The sequence below is a fragment of the Martes martes genome (assembly GCF_963455335.1).
Source record: "Martes martes genome assembly, chromosome: 7".
NCBI lineage: Eukaryota > Metazoa > Chordata > Mammalia > Carnivora > Mustelidae > Martes > Martes martes.
In genome coordinates, this window is record NC_137894.1 from 86,963,828 (window position 1) to 86,987,943 (window position 24,116).

The 24,116-nt window shown below is 33.6% G+C and overlaps 1 protein-coding gene across 11 annotated transcripts in view; it reads left to right on the top strand.

Moving 5' to 3' along the window:
- MIA2 (MIA SH3 domain ER export factor 2) overlaps nucleotides 1-24,116 on the top strand; it is an 86,427-nt gene that overhangs the window by 53,464 nt on the left and 8,847 nt on the right. For 7 of the 11 annotated variants that reach the window (XM_080809094.1, XM_080809097.1, XM_080809101.1 and 4 more), the window contains 8 exons: nucleotides 1,370-1,508; nucleotides 5,547-5,648; nucleotides 6,624-6,684; nucleotides 7,202-7,237; nucleotides 11,216-11,283; nucleotides 13,075-13,157; nucleotides 14,824-14,952; nucleotides 18,549-18,707. In XM_080809094.1, the coding sequence (XP_080665220.1) occupies nucleotides 1,370-1,508; nucleotides 5,547-5,648; nucleotides 6,624-6,684; nucleotides 7,202-7,237; nucleotides 11,216-11,283; nucleotides 13,075-13,157; nucleotides 14,824-14,952; nucleotides 18,549-18,707 (777 nt within the window). The remainder of the gene's footprint in view (nucleotides 1-1,369; nucleotides 1,509-5,546; nucleotides 5,649-6,623; nucleotides 6,685-7,201; nucleotides 7,238-11,215; nucleotides 11,284-13,074; nucleotides 13,158-14,823; nucleotides 14,953-18,548; nucleotides 18,708-24,116) is intronic. The other 4 variants (XM_080809098.1, XM_080809095.1, XM_080809096.1 and 1 more) reach the window with 1 other exon arrangement.

Consider the following 24,116-nt stretch of genomic DNA (forward strand, 5'->3'; position numbering starts at 1 on the left):
CATTAATATCTGTTAAATAACTGTTCTTGGCATTGGCTTAAAGCCTAGGTCAACAGTTTTCTTGTGATGTAGATTTAAAAATTTCTGTGGAAAGACATATGCACATTAAAATCATTTAATGTTAGCATATTGACTTTAAACTTTCCTTTTGATATATATGATTAATAGATGTGAATAATTATATGCCTTTAGAGTAATTAGAATGCTATTACATATGATTGCTAAACTTTTAATGCTTGTTAGTATGATTTGGTGACTTTTGAAACTGCTCTCTTTACACGCAGTTAATTTCACATTAAGATTTGTGGTGGGGGCACCTGCCTGGCTTAGTCCGTAGACCATGTGACTCTTAATCACAGAGTCATGAGTGCAAGCCCCACACTGGGTGTTGAACCTACTTAAAAAAAAAGATTTGTGGTGATGATTTATATACATGTTTTGGGAGATGGCACCTCAATCTTAGAGGAGGTCAGAGGTGGAGTTATGAAGTTGAAAGATAAATGAGGTTTTTAATAACAATGTGCTAATTATCTAGCACTCATAATTACTTAAAATTGTTAATTTTTGTTTTATAGATAATTCTTTTAGGTGGGTTAGCATTTGAAACAAGCTAAAACTGGTATTTTTCCTCTCCAGTCTTGATCTGAATCAAGCTAGGGTGGTTTTGTACCATTTCTTATCAGAAGATTGAAATTTCTGGTCTGACTTATAACATATTTCTAAATTTTGCTTAAAAGGAGGGCTGACCAGAAGTTAAGTATTAACCTGTAAACTTTTTACTAGATAAAAATAGGCATTGTTCATCATGTAGAAGTAGTTTCACAGGAAATTTTTTTTTTTTTTAAAGATTTTATTTATTTTTGTGAGTGAGAGCATGCACACACACACACAAAGCGTGAGCAGGGGAAAACAAGCAGAGGAAGAAACAGGCTCCCTGCTGAGCAGGGAGTCGACAGGGGACTCAATCCCAGGATCCTGGGATCATGACCTGAGCCAAGGCATTCACTTAACCAACTGAAAGGTGCCCAGAGGAAATATTGAACTAAAATATTTCTCTCTAGAACTCTCATCTCCATAACCTTCTTGAGAATTTTATTGGTTTTTGGCACCCTAACTGAAAATTAGATGCTGGAATTAGAATATTGAAGATTTGGGGAAATCTTGGAGTAATAAAAAAAATTATAACAGTTTTTCTAGTTCTTTAATTAAAATACTAAAAAGCATTTAGGTGAACAAAATATACATTTCCTGTGGAAGGAATTTCATTTACTAATAATTATTATTTTTGGTAATTTTAATCTTTATGAAGTGTTAATATGCCTCTCAAATATTTACTCCTTTAATCGTGATTTTTAAAAATTTTTTATAGAATATCTTGAAAATCTCCAGACTGAGCAAGCATCTTTACAGTCAGAAAATACACAATTTGAAAGTGAGAATCAAAAGCTTCAGCAGAAACTTAAAGTGATGACCGAATTATATCAAGAAAATGAAATGACACTTCACAGGTAATAAAAATTATATTGATAAGTTCGCTGTTTGGCAAGTAAAATAGCTTAAAAATAGTGCATATTCATCTTATGTGATACTCAAAGTGCTCAATTTATGATTGGGTAATATCTCATCAGTTCATTTTTAAGGACGTTATTTGATCTTGAAACACTTTTTCTTCTGAATCTGACCATTTTTCATACCTTTCCTACTATGAGTCTCATCTAAACCATCATCATTAGTGCCTGGTTTATTGCAGTAGCCTTATGAGTAGTCTCTTTCCACGTAACTTCCTACACATTTGTTTGCAGTGGCATGCCTCTTCTAAAACATAAATTATGGGTATTGTCTCTGTCTTGTTTGCAAACTCCCAAGTGCCTTCATGTGACATTTAGAATTTAATCCAAAGCCTGTGGCCTACAAGACTCTGGAAGATCTGAACTTTGGCTACATTTTTTTTTTTTTTCCTGGTTATGCCTTTAATTTTAGCTTATTCATTTTCTTTTTCCTTCATTACCTTCCAGCCACACTGGCCTTCTCAATAATCTTTAGTGTGCCAAGCACAACTGTACCTCAGGGCCTTTTCTACTAGTTCTTTCTGCCTTGAACTGGTATTACCCTGTATAAGGTTAAATCCTTCATTTCATCTGGGTCTAGGTTCAACTGTTGCTTCAAAGAATCTTTCCCTGATTACCCCAAGATAATACCTGCAATCCCTATCCTCTTGTCTTGCTTTATTTTTCTTTATAGCCCTTATAGTCCTCTGATGAATGATTGTCTTTTTTTTTTTTTAATCTTCCCAACATTAAATGTAAACTCCATGAAAGAATTGCTTTATTCTCTTTTCTTCTGTATTTTTGGTGCCTAATACTCTGTCTGGCACATGGTAGTTATTCAATAAACATTTGTTGAATATATGAATAAATATATTTAGTACCTTTATATATTAGAGTGAAAGATTCTATGCATGTGGCAACTGATGGCCTAAATGCATAGATACACAGAAGACTGTTAAGACACTGATCTGGAGAGCCCAGATTTTCAAATACCACCATAAGACATATTTTTCATCATAAAAGTAAATAAAATGTTATTTGATTTAATTAATTTAATTTCAAGCCCCTTTAATGAAAGTTATTACAGTTGATCTCATCATTCTTAGTTTCTATATTTGCAAATTTACCTACTTGTGAAAACTTACTTTTAACCCCAGACCAGTACTCATGGAGCTGTAGTGGTCATTCTTAGGCATGCACAGAATGGCAAACAATTTGAATTGTCCAATGTGCACGTTCCCAGTCTGCTTTTGTATTTCAGCTCTAATTTTGTCAATGGTTGTCTTTTTGCATTATATATAGTGCCACATTATTGTGCTTTTTATTGGTGATTTAGTGGTTTAAAATGCCCCCCCCCCCCCACTATTTTGCTGAAGTGCAGTTTAGTGTTCCTAAGTGCAAAAAGGCTGTGGTATATCTTACAGAGAAAGTACAAGTGTCAGATTTAACAACAGATGTTAAATAAGGTGTCTTTAAACCAACAAACATAAAACAGGGTTATATATTGACTGGTAAATGAAAATGCTATCACTAGAGCATACAGAAACGTAATTCTGATTCCCTTAAGAGCACTGGTTCGTTATTTGCTAATTTAGGATTTGTGGTGACGTTATAGAATGTAACTAATGGGAATGAGATTCTTCTTTATGTATTTGGAAATGTTTTATGTTTTATGTTTAATGTTTTATGTATTTGGAAATGTTGGTAGAAAATACCAACATTACATTGCCATCAGGATGCTGGGGGATTTGTTAAGCTCTATTATTGCCAAGCTGTGTACTTCAGTCATTCTTTGGAGTCTATTCAAAAATTAAAAACTTGCTGTTTATCATGTACCTTTGGGCCACTCGGGACTGCTCAGGACATGTAAGAGAAATAAACTTGACTAAATGGAAGAGCCACAGAGTGGACACCTCATGGTTTCCATCAGTGAATTTAGGAATGGATGACCCTTCATTTTAGGTTAGGATGAAAGATACTGTGAGTAAAATTTGGACAGAAATGGGATTATCTGAGGTAAAGGAATACTTTTGAGTGTATTTTTAAAATTTGATTGATTGGTTGACTATAGAATTTCAATGAGTAATGTTTAAAATTTCAAAGAGAAAGGTGTTCTCTGTAGATATTCAGAGCAAGGGAGGGAAGCTGAGTAGAATCCTGGCTCTGTGTGTATTGTTGACATTGTGATTTCATTCATTAATCTGAAATGTTTTGAATTCCCCAAATACTCTATATTCCATTTTTATACTTAAAATATTCATTACTCAAATTCAGTGAATTGTGCCACTGTTTTTTCTTTAGAGTAGAATATAGAGAGTTGATAGTATTAGTAAAATGTTAAATTAAATTTTTTGCCTGCATACCAGTATGATTTAGTTTCAGTCATTTTCCAGATGCTAGATTGATGTTTTCTGTGATTGAAATATTACATTGCTAGCACTTTTCCAGGTCTAATATTTGAGAGAAGTAAAATAATGTAATACAGAAGCTTGATAATGTTGCTTTATTATTATTATTATTATTATTATTATTATTTTTAGAGAGTGAGTGGCAGAGAGGAAGAGAATCTTTTTTCAGATTTTTATTTTACTTATTTTTAGAGAGAGAGAGAGAGAGAGCACATGAGCATAGAGGGGTGTGCAGAGGGAGAGGGAGAGAGAGAATCTTAAGCAGGTCCCATGCCCAGTGTGGAGCCTGATGCGGGGCTCGATCTCACAAGCTCGAGATCATGACCTGAGCCATAATCAATATTTAACCCACTGAGCCACCCAGACACCCCAATATGTTGCTTTAAATATGTGAAATAAGATGTGATTGCTTTTTGTCAAATCATCAAGCTTTTATAGTGCAATTTCCATCATTAATGAGCCTACCCAAATTCAAGGGGAAGGTTCGTAGACTTTACTTCTCAGCAGCAGAGGTGTTAGAGAATTTCTGACCATTTTTAATTTAGATTCTGTAAAAACACACCTCCTTCCATCTCTAAGCCCATTATACTTTTCATGCTTCTTCTGAAGGGATGACTTTTATTTTATTCTAACAGCTATGAAAGGATTGACCTAGCGAGTGCTTTCTTAGCAATTGGTAATGTAGTTTGTGGCATATAAAACATTTATTCCTGCCCTGTTGAATTTCTTCAGTAGTTTGTCATGTTCCTCCCCAAAGTTCATGAAGAAGGGAAGACATTCACATTTAGGATGTGAAATATGTTTTCCTGTGGTGTTCAATAAGTATTTCTTGAAGGACCATTGTTACTGATGATATCATGTGAAACAACATGAGTAATACAGTATAATGGAGTCACTACTTGCTAGCTCTATGCCTAGGTTCACTTACTTAGTTTCTCTGTGCTTCCTTTCTCTTCTTGTAGAGCTATTGTGATAATTATATAGGGTAATAATATATGTAAGAGTCTAAGAACAATTTCTTGCACATACTAATGGCTCACTAAGTTAGCTATTATTATTAAAAGAACTAGGAGTAGTAAGTACAACTATTACTACTACTTTTATTCACTTTGGATTCTTTAAAAGTGGTTTTTGTTTTTGTTTTGTGTGTGTGAACTGTCCTGGAAGCCCAATTACTATGTTAACGACTTAATAACCAATTTAAAAATTATTGATTTACAGTTCATTACTTGGTGACTTCTTGTCTAATAAATGTATGTTGCATTATATGATAAGTCTTGATAAATAATATATAGTCAGATAGTTTTTACTAATATTTACCTTTGGTCTTATTTTTATGATAAAGTCTTACAGAAAACTCTTAAAACTTTTATATTAGTAGTACTATATTAGACAAGATGGTTTATAATTTCCATTTATAATATTAAGTTCCACACCCGGAATATTTACACAGGTACTTTTTTTCTTTCGTGTGATGTTTTTAGTGGTATTATGCAAATTGCTTTATGGGAAGCACCAGTTGCCATATAGTTAAAAAGATATATTTGATTATCTTATGACATACTGTAAAAAAAGATATTTTTGTTTTAAGGAAATTAACAGTAGAGGAAAATTACAGATTGGAGAAAGAGGGGAAACTTTCCAAAGCAGATGAAAAGATCAGTCATGCATTTGAGGAGCTGGAGACATACAGGTATCAAATATATTTTACTCCTTTCTTTTTGAGGTGGGGAGGGTATCAAAAAACCCAATACCAGAAAAAGTAACAAAGTAACCAAAAAAAATAAACCCAACATTTTTCTGATGATTTTTCATTTGGATATCTTGCTATTATGCAATTATATAGAAAATATAAGAAGGAAAAAAATGTTTTCCTTTCAGTGTGTATGATTTTAAATCTCTCACATTAGTTGTACTTGAACATGGGAAATCATATTTTATGTTAATGTGAATAAATTTATGATTAGCCATTAATTTCAGGGTCTTTGTGGTTCAAATGGGGAAGAATGTGTACAATATTAAGGAATTCGAGAAGTCTGCCTCAAAAAGAGTAAACCACAACTAAAGGTCTGAAGAAGTGTTTATATGTCTAGTTTTTTCCTTGGTTCACTCATCATTAGATCCATGGAAATAATAGAAAACCTAGAGAACATAAGGGGCAAGATTTAGTAGTTTCCCAGGTAGTTCTTATATTTCATTTTGTGTTAGAAGAATAAGCTTGGGTTTTATCCAAAAGAAGAAATTATTTTACTAGTTGTGTAAAGGTAGTAAGTAACATTTTACTTCACACAGACAGCTAATTTCTTAGAATTCTGTTAAGATTATAGATATCTGAATAAGTCTTCCAAGGTCATGCTGCATAAAAATAAAAACAAACCAATATACCATATAAATTCTTGCATGACCATTGGTTTAGGTAAACCCAAGTAATAGTACTCTTAAAGCACAATTAATGTTAAAATTATGTCAAGAAAAATATACTGCTTTAGAAGTCTTAAAGGTGATTGATGTGTGGAGTTTTGGAGTTATTTTTTATATTAAACAAAGCACTTTTTTAATTGATATTTTAATTGATATTTTTAATTGATTTAATTGATATTTTCAGTAGACGTAGTATATTTTCTCATTTCTTAGTATATGTTAATAGTAGAATGATTATTCCTTATAGAAAGCGAGCCAAAGATCTTGAGGAAGAATTGGAGAGAACCATTCATTCTTATCAAGGGCAGGTACGTGTGTGCGCGCGCACGCGTGTGTGTAAATTAAAACAATTATGAATTGTTTGAGTTGTTTATCTCTATTTTGATACAGGAATATTGTTACTTGATAGTTGTACACCTCTCTTGAGGTTTTGCGCCTGTCTGTGGGACATTTATAGGGAGCCAAATTTCTGGAATAAGAGACCTTGTTTAAAATTGCCATGTGTCCTGCTTCTATGGGAATGTGGATTGAATAAACATATACCCACATTGGGTTCTCATATTCACTTGGGCTAATTATCTCTTAGTTGGTAACTTATTATAGTTGATTATTGCATAAAACAAATTTACTAGATAAAAACTCATTCAGTTTTTGTTTTAAGAATGTAATAAATCATGTGTATATGAAAATTTGCTTTAAAAATGTTACTTTTCAGAGATGCTTGAGTTATTTTTGATTTTATGAGTTGTGTACTAAATCATAGTGGTAGATGCAAAATTTTTTATTTAAGAAAATCAGTAGTATTTTAATGAATTTCTTTTTCAGATTATTTCCTATGAGAAAAAAGCACATGATAATTGGGTAAGTATCAAATTCTCTTTGTCACGTTCTTTTTCCTAATTTAAATGAACGGTTTAAAAGGTACGCTTATACTCTGCAAATTAAGTTAGTATTAAATAAAATCAGTTTCTTTTAATTTTACTGGTAGTGAAATTATGTTCTTTTTTTTTTTTTTTTTAATTTCTTTATTTGACAGAGAGAGAGACAGTGAGAGAGGGAATACAGCAGGGGAAGTGGGAGAGGGAGAAGCAGGTTTCCCGCAGAGCAGGGAGCCCGATATGAGGCTCGATCCCAGGACCCTGGGATCATGACCTGAGCCAAAGGCAGATGCTTAACAACTGAGCCACCGAGGCGCCCCTGAAATTTTGTTCTTTATGAACTAAATACTTTGTTATAACACAGTTATTCACAGAAATCTGATTTTTCCCTCTTTGCTTTTACTTTGCAAGGATCTTATTTTCTGTCTGTGGGAGGTGATGTTATGTTCATGGATTAATTGTTTGAGGGCCCTGGATTGCCACTAGTACTTGTGGACAAATTACTTAAAATTACTGGACCTGTTTACTCATCTGTGAAAACAACAGATTGAACTAAGTGATATTAAAAGCCTCTTCTAGTCGTAAAAGTCATACAATTTGGGTATCTGATTCTCAGTGTTGAATTACTTGATACACATCAAGAAAAAGATTATTGTGAGAAAGGGCATGTCGGTGCTCCCAGAGGAGCACTGTGTGAGGAAATGATAAGGATGCAGGTTTTACTAACCATAGGAATGATCTGTCTAACATGTAGAACTATTACAATAGCTGGCGTTTGTAGGGCATGTCCCTAGGAGTCTTCAAGGGGAGACAGTTTGCACAGCGGGTGAACACATGGAGTCTGGAGTCAGCCTGTCATGGTTGGTATCCTGATTCCATCACCTGTAACAACCATTCTTGTTTCCTTACCCTTAAGGATATCAGTAGTACCTATTTCATAGAGTTATTATGATGAATAAGTAAGATAACTCACGTAAGGCTGTTAGCCAGGTTCCTGACACATAATAAGCACTCAGTACATGTTAACTGTTACTACACTGTTGCACTGTAACTTGAGAGATATTTCTTAGATGTGGATATTTCTTGGGGTGGAGATTCTAGCATAGATTCTGAATTAGACATGTTGAATATCAAGGCTCTTCCCATTTCTCAGATTTTGTACTGAGGGTTCAAGTGAAGTTTTGTTACTGAATTAAGCTGGGCTTGGGAGATGAATTTAGTCTTTTTCACCACTCCCTGTTACTTTCTGAATACTAAGAACAGATAATTTTTTAAGATGAGAAGAATTAAAAAAAAAAAAGATGAGAAAAACTTTAGTGTCTTATGTTCTAAGCACTATACTTAAAGGCATTTTGCATATATAACTCATTCAGTCCACATGAGAACTGTAAAATAGGTATTATAATTAAAATTTTACAGATGAGAAAACAGCCCAAGGTCACATGACCAAAGAGTAAAGGGTAGAGATTGAAATTTTGACCTTTTTTATTCCAAGTCTGAGCTTTTTCTGTTATTGTACATTGCATTTCTTGTTTAGTAAATAATGACATGGACTTCATGTTAAAACATACAAAAAAGGGGCACCTGGGTGCTCAGTTGGTTAGGTGTTAAGCATCTACCTTTGGCTCAGGTCATGATCCCAGGGTCCTGGGATCAAACCCCATGGCAGGCTCTCTGCTCAGCAGGGAGCCTACTTCTCTCTCTTCCTCTGCCTGCCACTCCCCCACTTGTGCTCTTTCTGTCAAATAAATAATATCTTTAAAAAATGCAAAAAATGTCCTTTATGTCTTACAGTGTTTTTTTTTGTTTGTTTTGTTTTTTTAAAGATTTTATTTATTTGAGAGAGAGAGAAAGAGAAAGGGTGCACATATAAGCAGGGAGAGGGACAGTGGGAGAGGAAGAAGCAGACTCTCCACTGAGCAGGGAGACCGATGTAGGGCCCCTGGGATACCAGGAGCCTGGGATCATGACCTGAGCCGAAAGACAGATGCTTAACCAACTGAACCACCCAGGCATCCCTCTTTTTTTTTTTTTTAGGTTTTATAAAAATAACGCATACTTAACGAATAAAAAGTTCAGACTATATAGAAAAGATGTACAAAGAAGTAATCAGCAATATCACTTTCATTTATTCTATACCTAAAAAAATATATTTAGACATAAATCACAGGTATGATTTAAAAAATGAAAACATACTATATATTACTGTTTTATATTCTGCTTTATTTAATATATTATAGATATTTTTCTATGAATATTTTGTATCTATATAAACCTTTCCCATTTGATAAATGTTTCCTTTGTTTCTACTTTTTTACTATTACAAATAATTTCACAATTTCAGATGTTACTTTTTCCTTTGAGCATTTCTTTGTTCCATCTCATTAGATTTAATCTTTTCCTCTGAACTCACATAATACTTGGCTTTTATGTGTTCTGTGGCAAGTACTGTAGTCGTTTACAGTTGTCCTTACCACAGATTTAAACTTCTTAAGATAGGGACTGTTTCTTTTCCCTTAATACTTACACTTAATAGATGCTTTTTTGCGTATTTTAAGTATTTAATATCTGAATACAGTGTGGTCATTCAGTGAAATACAGTTCTTCCTAACCTTTGAAGTGTAAGCTTTTCAAAAACCTGTAATCATTTAGCATCAGAGATTTATATTTATATTTTTTGTAGATATGTCTTTCATATTGATAGCATTGTAATCATAGTAAAATTTACTTTTGACTTGTTAACTTATTAACTTATATTAAATTTATAACTAGTAAATAGTTATACTAAATGTGTGGAAAACATTTAGAAGTGGCTTTGGTTCTGCATTATTAAATGAATTGGTATTTTATTAACTAAAATTGTTATGGTGTAATATTCTTTTTATTAGTATGAAGTTGATTATATGCTTATATGTTAGAAAGTGATTTATACATGAAATGTTTTTGGTAATAATGGTAAAATATGGTTAAGCTTTATTTTGTGTGTGTGTGTGTGTGTGAGAGAGGAATATTTAACATACTTTATTCTTTGGCCAGTTAATGTCAGTTTTAATGTGTAGTTCATAATTTTAAGTGAATACATTTGATAGCTCTTTTTACTTATAAAAAGTTATGGTTATAAATTGAGTTAATTTGCCTACCTTTGCATGATAAATACATTTGCCCAAGTGGATTGCATTAGTTTGGCCAGGTCTGATGTTCCAGACACTGCTGCTGCTTAACTGGAGAGTTCACAGAATGACTGGAAAACATGCAGTATTCCATACACGTTTAACCTTTGCCCACAAACTGTTTAGGAATATTGTATGTTCTTGGTATTTATTATAAGTGTAAATTTATTTTATGTAACATATATACTCTGATTTTCTAACCTTTTATTACATAAAAATTTCACTAAACAAATGTAAGACTGTAGGAATTGATTTTTATAGTGCTATGTGCTGAACAGACATGCTGCACACTTTGATTATATTCAGCCATTTAAAAAAATGTCCTTTATAGGCATGCTGTGAAACTGTTATAGACCTTTATGGTTTCACTAAATGATAGTGATTCCTCTCCAAAGACAGCTGTCTCTGATATTATAGCCAGCATACATGTGCCTAATGATTCTGAGTCTCCATTCCCATCACCCTAAGCTTTGGTCCTCTTACATTGCTTTTGTCATATTATTTGGATTTTACAGCACCAAAGGTGCTGATCCTTGACTCCACATCTAGATAACAGCATTCATTGGCAAGTACATGATCAAACTCCAGCCTTGAGACTCATGTCTTCTGGTTATAGGAAACTCATTCCCTTTTTAAAAATTCCCTAAATTAAAAATTTTTACATTGACTTTCTGAAATGGATATGTAAGTGATCATGATATTTATGAATACTTATCTTTCATTTTACATTTGTTTGTGTTAGTTTTAAGATGTATTTTCAAAAAAAGATAAAAAATATTATTTTCTTTAAGTTGGCAGCTCGGAATGCTGAAAGAGCTCTTAATGATTTGAGGAAAGAAAATGCTTACAATAGACAAAAGTAAGTATCTTTGTGGGAACACTTTAAAGCTTTAGTTAGTACTTTATTTTTAATTGTTATGTATTATATAATGCTTTTGTAGGGATAAATATCCATGAATCCAGCATATCTGATGGTGAAATATTTATTAGTTTTACTATGAGTTACTAGATTCTTTTGTTTGAAACACTTGTCTTAGAGAAGTTTTTTTAACAGAAGTAAACGGCTCACTTGTTCTTCTGTAAAAAGTATAACTTAAAAAAATTCTTTTTTTTTAAATCAGAGTAGGAAGAAGGCGTTTACAGGGAATGGAAAGAGAAAGGACAAATTTCTGATGTAGTAATTTTCAAAGTACTGGCATCTTTTAGTAGGTGAATGGGTAGAATAAATGTTAATTGTTTCATTCTCTGATTTTCTTTCATTGGATGACAATGCCTTACAAATAAAATGAAAGGGAGAATAAAAGTTTACAATGTATAATCGAAGAGAAGAAAAAATACTTTTCTAGGATTGTAATAGTCTTCCCAGGTGTTAAAATTTCTTGCCAGAGTGTACTATTAACATTATCCAGTATTAGCTTAGTCTCTTTGCTTGTCTTTTCTACTCTGAAATTAAAACTACATGATTAAATGTTTTATTTCAGATCCGATGATCAAAAACTAGAAATACGATTCTTTTAAGATGTCACATTTTTCAGATAAAAGGCTTAGGAATGAAAGAGTAGGATGAGTTCACTGGATTCCTTTTTTATGTTCTGATTGGAATCAGGGGTAACATTATAGTGGAAAGCAGAAGTGACTCAGAGCTGGGAGCCCTGTGTTTTAATCCTTGCACTTTCATTTTGAATAAATCATGTAAACTTTTTGCTCAGTTTCCTTGGTTGTAAAATGATAGATTTGAACTGGTTGACCTTGGAAAGCCCTGCTATTTCTAAAATTTGGGTTCTGGGATTATAGTATTCACTGTAGTCTAGTTTTTTCTTTTTTTAAAAATGATTTTGTTTATTTACTTGGCAGAGAGAGAGGCAGTGAGAGAGGGAACACAGCAGGAGGAGTGGGAGAGAAGAAGCAGGCCCCCCTCCCCCCCCACCCCCCCGCTGAGCATGGACACACACACACACCCCCATGCAATGCGGGGCTTGGTCATTCAGCTCAGGTCTCCAAGGGCAGATGCTTAAGGACTGAGTCACCAAGGTGCCCCCACTGTAGTTCAGTTTTGAAAACAGAACAAAATAAAATGATTTCAAAACTCAATAAAACATCACTATCATTAGGCAAAAAGAAGCCTGTTACCCCAGAATAAATAGTGGGGTTATAGAAAGGTGTTTGGTCAGAATATTTGTTTGTTTGTTTGTTTTGGTTTCTTTTTTTTTTTTTTTTAAATATTTATTTATTTGACAGACAGAGATCACAAGTAGGCAGAGAGACAGGCAGAGAGAAAGAGAGAGGGGGAACCAAGCTCCCTGCCAAGCAGAGAACCTGATGCGGGGCTCAATCCCAGGACCCCGGGATCATGACTTGAGCTGAAGGCAGAGGCTTTAACCCACTGAGCCACCCAGGCGCCCCTTTTGTTTTCTTTTTTAAATTTTAATTCCAGTGTAGTTAACACACAGTGTTCTATTAGTTTCAGGTGTACAATATAGTTATTTGACAATTACATATATTACTCATCAGAATAATTTTAAAGAACTGTTTTTTCTATGTAGATATTGAGGTAGTGAAAAGTACCTTGTACTTGGTAGTGGCATTTTTCTTGAAATGTGGGTGCTTTTCTTGGATGAGTAACTTAGAGATGTTTGTTCTTTATTTGCAGATTAACTGAAACAGAGTTTAAATTTGAACTTTTAGAAAAAGATCCTTATGCACTTGATGTTCCAAATACAGCATTTGGCAGAGGTAGTCTTTTTTTTTTTTTTTTTAACCCTTGTTTAAAATACATATATATATGTATATATTGCACATAACCTTTTATATTAGTATACATTAATACTACTATTTATAAATATTTTAGATTTTGGAACCAGGATTCTAATCTGAGTTCTGGCACAATCTCCCAGGTTTCTGAGTTTTGTTTCCCTAGCAAAAATGTAAATAATTGCTGCCTCCATTTCTCAGTGGGCATTTGTAAGATGATGTCTATTTAGTACATTGAGCTCCTTGCAAAGCAAAGTGCTTGGCACATAGTCAGGTAATCATAATTATTTTATAATAATTATATAATTATTTATTATAATAAATAATTGTAATTATTTTAGGGGAGAATGAATAAGGAGTGCTTAAATGGAATAATGTTGTAACTATTTATATATCCACTATCTTTGGAATTTGCTTGAATTATAAAAATAAGAATTAGAACAGTTGTTTTTAATTATTTAAAAGAGTCAGTTAAGGTGGGAAAACAATCTGAGCATTCTTTGCTTTAATTACCTCCAAGTGAGGACCAGTTCTTTGGAAGATGTATTTAATATTTTTGTCCACTCATTAAAGACTTAGCATTTTTAATGATCTCATACTATTCCAAATAGTTTAAAATTTTCAAAATAATTTTTGGTTGAATGGGAATTAAGTATCTAAGGCAGTGAAAATAAAGCTATCTTTATATAGGTGGAATCCCATTTTAATAACTGTTTTGAAGGTATGAAAGTCACTTTTGAGAGTCTAATTTCATTAAAATGAATGTTTATTTTTACATTTAACAAAATAGCAGATTATTATTAATTTCAAATAGTAATAAAGTTTGGAGTGGTGGGAATTATACAGAAGGAATTCTCTTCTGGACCTAATGCAGAAGTTTCAGAAAAATTAAATAATACTTTGATCTTTTGTTGTAATAATAACATTTATATATTTAAAAAGTATTATTTTGGTGGTACTTAAGCTTGTTTTTTGATGTTCTTGACTTTTGATCTTTGGAAGCATAATCATTACTTGGGAGTGGTGAAGTTTGTAAAATGATAGGGCTCTTGGTTATTTAATTTATAAAGTGATTTATTTGATGAATAAATGTAATCTGAATTTTCAGTGGCAATGAATCAGAAGTAATTTCTGATGTTTCAGAGGATTTTGCATTTCTACTTTTCAAGATCTGAGCTTTACTCAAATAATTCATGGCCCAACATAGCCTATCTGGCTCTAATTTAAACTGAGCCCTTCTATAGTACAACCCTCACCAGCCAAAATATCCGGAAGCATACTGCCATTAAAAGCAAAACCTAACAAACTTCATAGCCCCCAAATCCTCTTATACCTCTAAAATATCACCAAATATCACCATTATCCTTTGCGTAGTAGTGTATGATTATTTAAGTGTATTAGTTACCAAGAGGATAATGTTTTTTTTTGACTAGTGTATCTATTTGGTACACAGACTTTAAAAACCTAGGGTTCCATATTTAATTCTGTCCCATATTAGCAAAACCCAAGGCATAGTTCGTATTCAAGAAGTGCATTAAATTTAAATTGGCAATAGGGTGACCTGATGGAAATTGTTGAAATGGAATTCTAATCTATAGTGTAGCTAATTGAAACTATGAATTTAAATATGCTGTTTTAATTATTCCAGAGCATTCCCCATATGGTCCCTCACCATTGGGTCGACCTTCATCTGAAACGAGAGCTTTTCTCTCCCCTCCAACTTTGTTGGAGGGTCCACTCAGACTCTCACCTTTGCTTCCAGGGGGAGGAGGAAGAGGTATATTGTTTAAACATCTTTATTACTCTAGATTTCTTCCTTATTTTATATTTTCATCTCAACTTATCTTTAAAATAAACCTTGGGAAAATACAGGCATTCCTTGCACTTATTGTGGGTTACTTTTGTTTGGAAAAGGAGCTCTGTGATTAAAATTAGATAATTTTAATATATTTTTCTCTTAGAAACAGGATTATAATAGGTTATGTTTTGATCAAGCACTTGATGTGTATCTCTTTAAATCATTTGGCTTCTTAAAAACTGTATATTATAGCACTTTATAAAGAACACATAAAATATGATAACAATCTAAGCTGGCATAAAATTGTATTTTAATGAAACATTATTAAAATGTAGAAATTCCAAATTCTTTTTCTACTTTATTATCATGATCTTTTATTGTAGAAAATCAGAAAGTGAAAGAACCTTCTTTTTAGAGTGAAGTAGTTCGGAAGTAGTATCTTGTAGGCCAAGTTTTGATGAGAGTCTTAAAGAAGACCTAAATGATTTCTTAATACTTTGAGAAACTGACCCAAGATTGTCTGCTTTGTTACCTACCTGTATGGGTTTTTGAGAATCTCAGCAGCTATTTCAAACCTATGCATTAGCTCTTGGTCTTTCTGCATTTACTTTAGCACTCACCCTTGTGTTACCTATGTACCTGGAGTTTTCCTCTTTTGATCTTTTACCATACTTTGTTCACTTTGTCAGGTTGCTTTAAAATTTTCCCTTGAATTGTGGCAAAATGCAAAGATTTAGAAAATACTGTTTATTCCCAAATCAAAAGTCTCAGGTTTTTAGCCTCGTCTGTGTTGTATGAGAGCTGATAGCATTCTTCATCAGTGTTGTGACCGCCATTCTGCCCCTTTTATTAGTGATTTTTAGCATATTGAATCTGACTAAATCAAAACACCAAACTAAACCCAACTTACCAAAGCTCATATATTGAAATGGATAATACTTATCAAAATAGTCTCTCATGGAGGCTGTAATTCCCAATTGAACCTACTATTATTTTAAATATTTTTGGAGCTCTTTCTTTGAGATTGTCTTCAAAGAATGAGAAAATGAATTTTCTACTTTATGGTTATGGGATGTTCTCCCTTTGCCCATCTCCTGTTTACAAATCTTTCCTCATCCTCAGTTTGGTACACTTAGCACTGGTCTCTCCTATCTCCCAGTCCTACTACTGATTGGGCCCACAGCCTGGAGACATTTCAGAGAGAAGCTTTGCTTGTCTTGGCTTTGAACTGAAAACTCCTATGGAAAGAGTGAGTTGCAGACTGATACTTGGAGTCCTGGGAGAGCGTTGCCTTAAGCAGTTTAGGAAGGGGACTAACTTCGAAGTTCACATGTGTGCTATAAATGCCCTAGAATTCATTTTCCCCCTAATTTTTTTTTTTTTACTTTGAACAGTAAGTAATATATTTTAGGTCATGTTCTATTACCCATCAACATAAATGTAATAGAAACCATTTACATGTTTTTTATGCTTTCTGATACTTTCTATTCATTTCTATTCCATTTCATTAAAAAAATTGCTGCTTAAGAGTAAGTTGATTTTATGCACCACAATGGGTTGCAGCCAGCTGTCTGAAAAACAGTGCCCTAGAAATAAAGGTATAATTGGCTAAACTGCAAATGTGAATCACTGGAAGTTGAATAACATAAGTCAAGGATTGCTTGTAGTCAATTGAATATTTGGAATAAGAGTGAAAATTACCTTTGATTTCTCCTCTCCTATTTAAATTACTTTCCTCTCCTTTTTAATTACTTTCAAGAAATGATGTGTTTAGATTATTTGCAAGGGTGTTTTGCTTTTTTTAGAAAAGCTACAGAAGTTTTAGGTAAGTTATCAGTAGGTCTTAAAAGAGTTGCTTTGACGTAAATTTCCTGTGACCCATCAAAGAAGAATGACGAGTGCCCTTTTCCTTTGTTTTATTATCTTTTTAAAATTGAAAGTTTGGGTGAGATACATGTTCAAATAAGATGGAATGTAAGGAAAATAATTTCTTTTTAGAGTAACCTTAATGTAACTTTTGGTCTGAATGCAAATTTTAACATTTAGCATTTTCAAGTTTGTAATTTTTCACCTGGTAGTCATTTGGCCTATGCTTTGGTCCTCTGAAAGGAAGCAATCAAAAGAAGGCCTTTGTCTCCTTTAAAGATCTGTGCTTCACTCTAGATGAACTCAGCCTAATTGACTCTTGCACATTTTCTACCAATTTAATTTTCTGCTTTTCCAGCCTTTTTCTTCTAATGAACTTATTAGAAGGATGAATAGGCTGGAAGGGAAGATTGAGGGAAATTAATAGAATATACAAGTATAAGGAAAAGAGATAGTTGACCTTCTGAATATAAAAGTTTACCTCTTGACTATACAAAGGGAGTAGATAAAAAAATCTTAAAAGATTATTTTTTTATATATAAAAGGATTTTTATACTGATTTGAACAAGTTACCAAGAAAACATCAAATTTGTTTTAGTCTCTTAAAGGTGTACTGAAATGTGGAAAACATTTTAGATTTCTATTAAAAAGTTGTTGTTGTTGTTATTTAAATAAAAGCTGTTCCTTGAAAGGAAAAAGCTGTTGTTTTCTGGGCAATATAATTTTGGGAAGATCTTATTCTCGCCTCAGTGATAGATAAGTAAAGTATTAACATATTTTGTTATTTAGTGTTTAAAAAATTGTGTATTTGTTTTTTTCATTTTAATTGAATATGTTATTAATTGAGGTATTTTCCATTTTGTGGTCATAAGAAGGGAACTTTATAATGGTGATGATCTTTTATAAATGTAAGCATGCTGATTTCCTTATCCAAATGAGTTTTACTTTGTTCAAAGTGTTTATTCCAACTGTGCTGTTGTTTTTGAAACTCTTGTTTTAGACTTGCCTTCAGAGTTGTGAGCTCTTTTTGAAGGTGAATTTGATATTCAGAAATTGCTAAAAGCCCTTTAAAGCCAAATTTATCTGGTGGGTATAAAGTTTGTAATCAGACTGGTTAAAATCATTTTCGGACAGAAGTAGAGTGCTGTTTCAACATTGAGATGCAGTTTCTTGAGTGGCTTTTAATTTAATCTGAGTACATTTCTAAAAGAGTTGTTCTAAAAAATACTGTGAGTAGTTGTAGAATTATTGAAATAGGTATGTAGAGTCTAGGATGACAACTTTAAAAGAATCATGCTCTTTTTGACTATTGGTGTATTAGTGTAAGCAACAAAAACCTCATTTTATAATTATTTTATTCCATTTTATTCTATTCTGGTATAGAAATCTCTACTTTGCAATTTTACTTTATGTGTATTTATAATTCGCAATTTAGCCATTGATTTTATGTATAAATGATGATGGTGGTAACATTTCTAAATGACTTAAATAGACAGTTGTTTGTTTATACACATTGCAAAATTATTATTTCCTCATTGTCCTAGACTTTGTCCTAGGCTTTGGTAGGATAGAATTGTAGTCTAATGTGTCTTAGGGAAACTTTGTTGGAATCTGATTTTTCTCACTTTTTACAAGCTGCCTGGGTTTCATTTGATGATACGTCTTATAATACTTTTTTAGGCGAAACAATTTTTTTTTTCTTTAATTAGGCTTAAGAGGCCCAGGGAATCCTCTGGACCATCAGAATACCAATGAAAGAGGAGACTCAAGCTGTGATAGATTAACTGATGCTCGCAGAGCACCTTCAGACACTGGATCCCTTTCACCTCCATGGGAGCAGGATCGTAGGATGATGATCCCACCATCAGGTATGGAAAGAGTATAATTATTTATATTTGAAAGGCAACCAGTCTGTGCAACATAGAGGAATGGAAGAAAAGAGGAGTACATGTATGTCCTGTCTTAAGAAAAACCACGATATATATTAGAAAACAATAGTAACATAGGGGCGCCTGGGTGGCTCAGTGGGTTAAAGCCTCTGCCTTCGGCTCGGGTCATGATTCCAGGGTCCTGGGATCGAGCCCCGCATCGGGCTCTCTGCTCAGCGGGGAGCCTGCTTCCTCCTCTCTCTGCCTGCCTCTCTGCCTACTTGTGATCTCTGTCTGTCAAATAAATAAATAAAATCTTTAAAAAAAAAAAAAAGAAAAAGAAAACAATAGTAACATAAACTTCCAAACATGATAATTAGGGGTAATTGTTCAGGTTACAGAAATCTGCTTTGCTCCCCTCCAACCCTCCTGTGGAGTATCTTTATTGTTTTTATTGCTCATAGAAGGGATATATATTTATTTTAAAAATCCAAACAATTGGGGGCGCCTGGGTGGCTCAGTGGGTTAAGCCTCTGCCTTCGGCTCAGGTCATGATCCCAGGGTCCTGGGATCGAGCCCCACATCGGGCTATCTGCTCTGTGGAGAGCCTGCTTCCTCCTCCCTCTCTCTGCCTGCCTCTCTGTCTACTTGTGATCTCTGTCTGTCAAATAAATAAATAAAATCTTTAAAAAAAAAAAAAAATCCAAACAATTGTGGGGTGCCTGCGTGGTGCAGTCGTTTAAGCCTCAGACTCTTGGTTTGGGCTCAGGTCATGATCTCAGGGTTGTGGGTTTGAGCCCCTCACTGGGCTCCACCCTAAGCACAAAGCCTGCTTAAGATTCACTCTCCTTTTTGTCTGTTCCTCCTTCCCGCTGTCTCTCAAATAAATAATAAATAAGTCTTAAAATCTAAACAATGGAGAAATGTGTGATTAGGAAAGTGAAAAAAATCTCAATCATCATCTTAGCATGCCTTTCTAAGAATTTAGTTTTATATCTTTTAGGGAATGTTGTGTTTTGGGGTTTTTTCTTTTTTTTTTTTTTTGGCATACAATCATAAACATAAATGTAAAAATTCCTTCACTTCTCTGCAATTATACTATTCACCTTCTTGAAATTGTCTTTTCTTTTCTTTCTTTCTTTTTTTTTTTTTTTTTGGTGGGTGGTAAAGTGAAGTTTATTGAACTATAGTACAGAGCTCCCAAAGAAAGAGGGAACACAAGAGGGATCCCCAAGATTGTCTTTTCTCATTGGACAAAATGTCTTAGATTTACTGCTAAAATAAATATATTTGCCAGAAGAGTCACAGAAGAATATCCCAAAGGAAGGCGGGTAGCAACTCTTTTCTGATAGCTCTTACTTTCCCAAGGAATGTATTTAAAATTACTTCGTTAGCTAAATTTTATTTAGGTGTGGTGTTTCAGGCACACTGTTATGTGTAGTGAGCTATGCCTCTTTGTATACATTAGTTATATTTTAAAAAAATATACCATTTCTGATTCTTTCCTGAGGAGTTGGAGTGGAGTTGGAGTGAGTAAGAGTATTATAGGAAAAAAACTTCAATTCCAGGAATCAACCCTTGCTGTAGTAGTATGTGTATGTACTAAGAAATGATGGCTGCCTATACTGTGGTTTTGCTTTGTTTGAGATCACTAAATACAGCTTCATTAAGACAGAGATTTGTGTCACTTTTTTCACTGCTATAGCCTCAGCACTGAGCACCATGGTAGGGATGTAGTATTTGCTCAGCAAATACTCGTTGACTGAATGACTACCCAAATAATTCTGACAAAGCTGAGTATTTTTTTTAATATTTGAAAATCTATTTGCTGTGACGTACATACTTAAGAATCTTTCAGGGGGACATACATACTTAAGAATCTTTTAGGGGAGTGGCATAGAACATCTTTCATGCCTTTAATATTCATTAAAAAGTTTTGCTGTGATAAAAATAAAGATAATAAATCACAGTCCCTTTCTCAGAGGACTTGGTCACAAGATTTCTGTGGATATCATATCTCTACATCTGTATAGAGGACTTTCCTTTGAGACTCTATAAGCTATTAGTACCAAGAGTCCCTGTCAAATGCACTGCATAGCTCTTCATTAAAATCTAGTGTAGTAGCTCAAAGTTGACTTATCTTCAGAAATAACTTAGGAAACTTCAAGGAAAACGCAGATACATCTGGGTCCCACCTCAGATCAGGCCTTCTGAACATGAACTTCAGAGGTAAGGTCTGTATGTCTAAAAAAACTCTCTTGGAGGTTCTAAGGAGCAGCTATATTTAAAAACCAATAATCTGCCCCCCCACCCCCACTCATTTATTTATTGTCCTTATTATTTGGAAAGAACACTGAATTCTTGAAGAGAATAGCTGACAGTCTTAAGTTAAAATACCGAGGCAAATAGCAGAGACTAGAGTTCAGACAGTAATGACTTTGTTGTTACTCATTCATAAAATTAGTAAATATTTTACATTTCCTTTAAAAATTGCCTTAAATCTATAATTTTAGACCTTTTGATACTATTTCATAGATCCCTGAGTCTTTTCAGTTTGTTTCCAGTTTTTCTTTTATTCTTTTGGTTGAATAGTTTCTCTTGGTTTGTCTTTAAGTTTACTGACTCTTCCCTCTATCATCTCCATTCTGCTATTAATATTAAGACCATTCAGTAAAAGTTTTATTTTAGATACTGTATTTTTCAGTTCTAGAATTTTCGCTTTTTTATACTTTTGATATCTCTCCTGAGATTTCTTCTTTTTTTATTCATTTATGAGTATTTTCTGAATCTCATTGAGTATAGTTTTTTTTTTTTAATATTTTATTTATTTATTTGACAGACAGAGATCACAAGTAGGCAGAGAGGCAGGCAGAGAGAGAGGGGGAGGCAGTCTCCCTGCCAAGCAGAGAGCCCGATGTGGGGCTCGATCCCAGGACCCTGGGATCATGACCTGAGACGAAGGCAGAGGCTTTAACCCACTGAGCCACCCAGGTGTCCTGAGTATAGTTTTTTTAAAAAAAGATTTATTGGCAGAGAGCCTGACTCGGGGCTTGATCTCAGGACCCCAAGATCATGACCTGAGTGGAAACTAAGAGTCGGACATTTAACTGAGAGAGCCACGCAGGTGCTCCTGAATATAGTTTTTTAATAGCTGCTTTAAAGACCTTGTATAATTGTTTTGTTTGTTTGGTTGGTTTTGTTTTTTTAAAGATTTATTTATTATTAGTGAAATGCCCACGGCTGTGGGGTTGTGGTGGGAACAGAGGGAGAGTGAGAAAGAGAGAAAATCCCAAGCAGACTCCTGGCTGAGTGCAGGGTCTGACAGGGCTCGACCTCACAACCCTGAGATCATGGTCTGAGCTGACATCAAGAGTCGGGTGCTTAACTGACTGAGCTGCCCAGGTGCTCCAAGACCTTGTATGATTATTCTAACATCAGGGTCATCTTGAGGATGGCCTCTGTTGGTTGTCTTTTTCCCATTAAACTGGGTCACATTTTCTTGTTATATAGAGTAATTTGGTTTGTATCCTAGTAATTATGGGGATTCTGGATTTTGCTGTATTTCTCTGAAGAGCGTAGGTTTTGTTTTATAAAATGTTAAGTTGATCAAACTCAAACTTAGATTTTTTCTTTTCTAGACAGCAGTCCAAATATCAGTTCAGTTTTTAGACTTAGCTAAAAATGCTTTGTTTTAGACTTGGCTGAAAATGCTTTAAGCTTTCTTCATACGTTTGTGGTTCAGGGGTTAGCCATTGACTTGGGGCAAAAATCTCAGAATCTTAGGTTCACTTCTTTGGCTCTCCTGGACTCTCTTCTTTGGTTTTTCAAGCCGCATTTTCTATGAGGTTTGACTGCTTTCTGCTACAGATTGACTATGGTCTGCCTTCAGGCTAATATATAAAAAATGTAAAACTCACCCCACAATGGTACCTTCTTCCAAGTTCCCACCCTTTTACAAAATCTGTCTATTTTTTAATGCTCAGAGCCTTCAGGTATTTATTTCATTACTTTTAAATTTTTAATGTTTTTCCAGTTTTATTGAACTATTATCAGTAAACATCACTGTTTAAGTTTGTGTACAACATAGTGATTTGCCTTTATATATATTGTGAAATTATTACCACAATAAGTTTAGTTAACATCCATCATCTCATATAGGTACCAAAAAAAATACACTTTTTCCTTTTGATGAGAATTCTAGGATCTCTCTTAACAGCTTTCCTACGTGTCTTACAGCAGCATTAGCAATAGTCATCATAACATATATTATATCCTTAGTACTTATTTATCTTCTAACTGGAAATTTCTATCTTTTGACCAAGAAAAGGAAAAAAGTAGCACACTATATATATTAATTGAACTCTATTCTATTTCCTTTCCTTTCCTGGGGCTGTTAGCATCCTTCTTTCCCAGAGGTGACTACTCATGAGGCCAGTGTGTGTAAACTTAGATGCATATATAATTTAAAAAAATATATAAATATATATATAACTTTTCTCTTTTATCAAGTTTTTTAATCAGCATCATGTTCTTGAGTTCTTTCCATTTTAATATAAAGTTTATTACCTTAATTGCTATATAGTAATTCTGTATATAAACATACTATAATGTATTTATCCACTATCCTCTGTTGAACATTTAGGATATTTCCAGTGTTTCACTATTACTAACAGTGCTGAAGTTAACATCCCTCGCATATATGTTCTTTAGATATGAATCCAAGAAGTGAAATAGCTGAGTAATAGGATAAGCATATTTTTTAGTTTAATAGATACTGTCATATTGTCCTCAAGAGTGGCTGTGCATGAAATATTTGAGAGTAGTTATTTCTACAGTACTTGATTTCTACAAAACAGTTGTAAAACTGTTTTGAATTATCTCCGGTGATATGAGGTAAAATTTTTATCTTATTTTTATGTATAGTTCTTTGATTAATGAGCTTGAGTATCTTTTCTTGTTTATTGGTAATTTATATTATCTATATTTATTTACTGTAAATTGCCTGACCCATTTTATTTCTTGCTTAATAGGAATTCTTTTTTTTCTTAAGATTTTGTTTATTTATTAGAGAGAGAGAGAGAGAATGTGGCGTGAGGGGCAGAGGGGGAGGGAGAGGGATAAGCAGATTCTACTCTGAGTGCCAAGCTCCATGCAGGGCTCCATCTCATGACCCTGAGATCACGACCTGAGCCAAAACCAACAGTCAGATGCTCAACTGAATGTGCCACAGGTGCCCCAATAAGAATTCTTAGTATATTTTGGATATTAATCTTGTCTTTTGCAGATATTTTCTCCATTTGTTATTATGCATGTTATTGTTATATATAAGTTTCAAGTTTTGTTATAGGTAAGTTAATCCCTTTTTAGTAGAATTTTTGTTTTGTTTAAGACCTGTTCCTAGATCAAAAT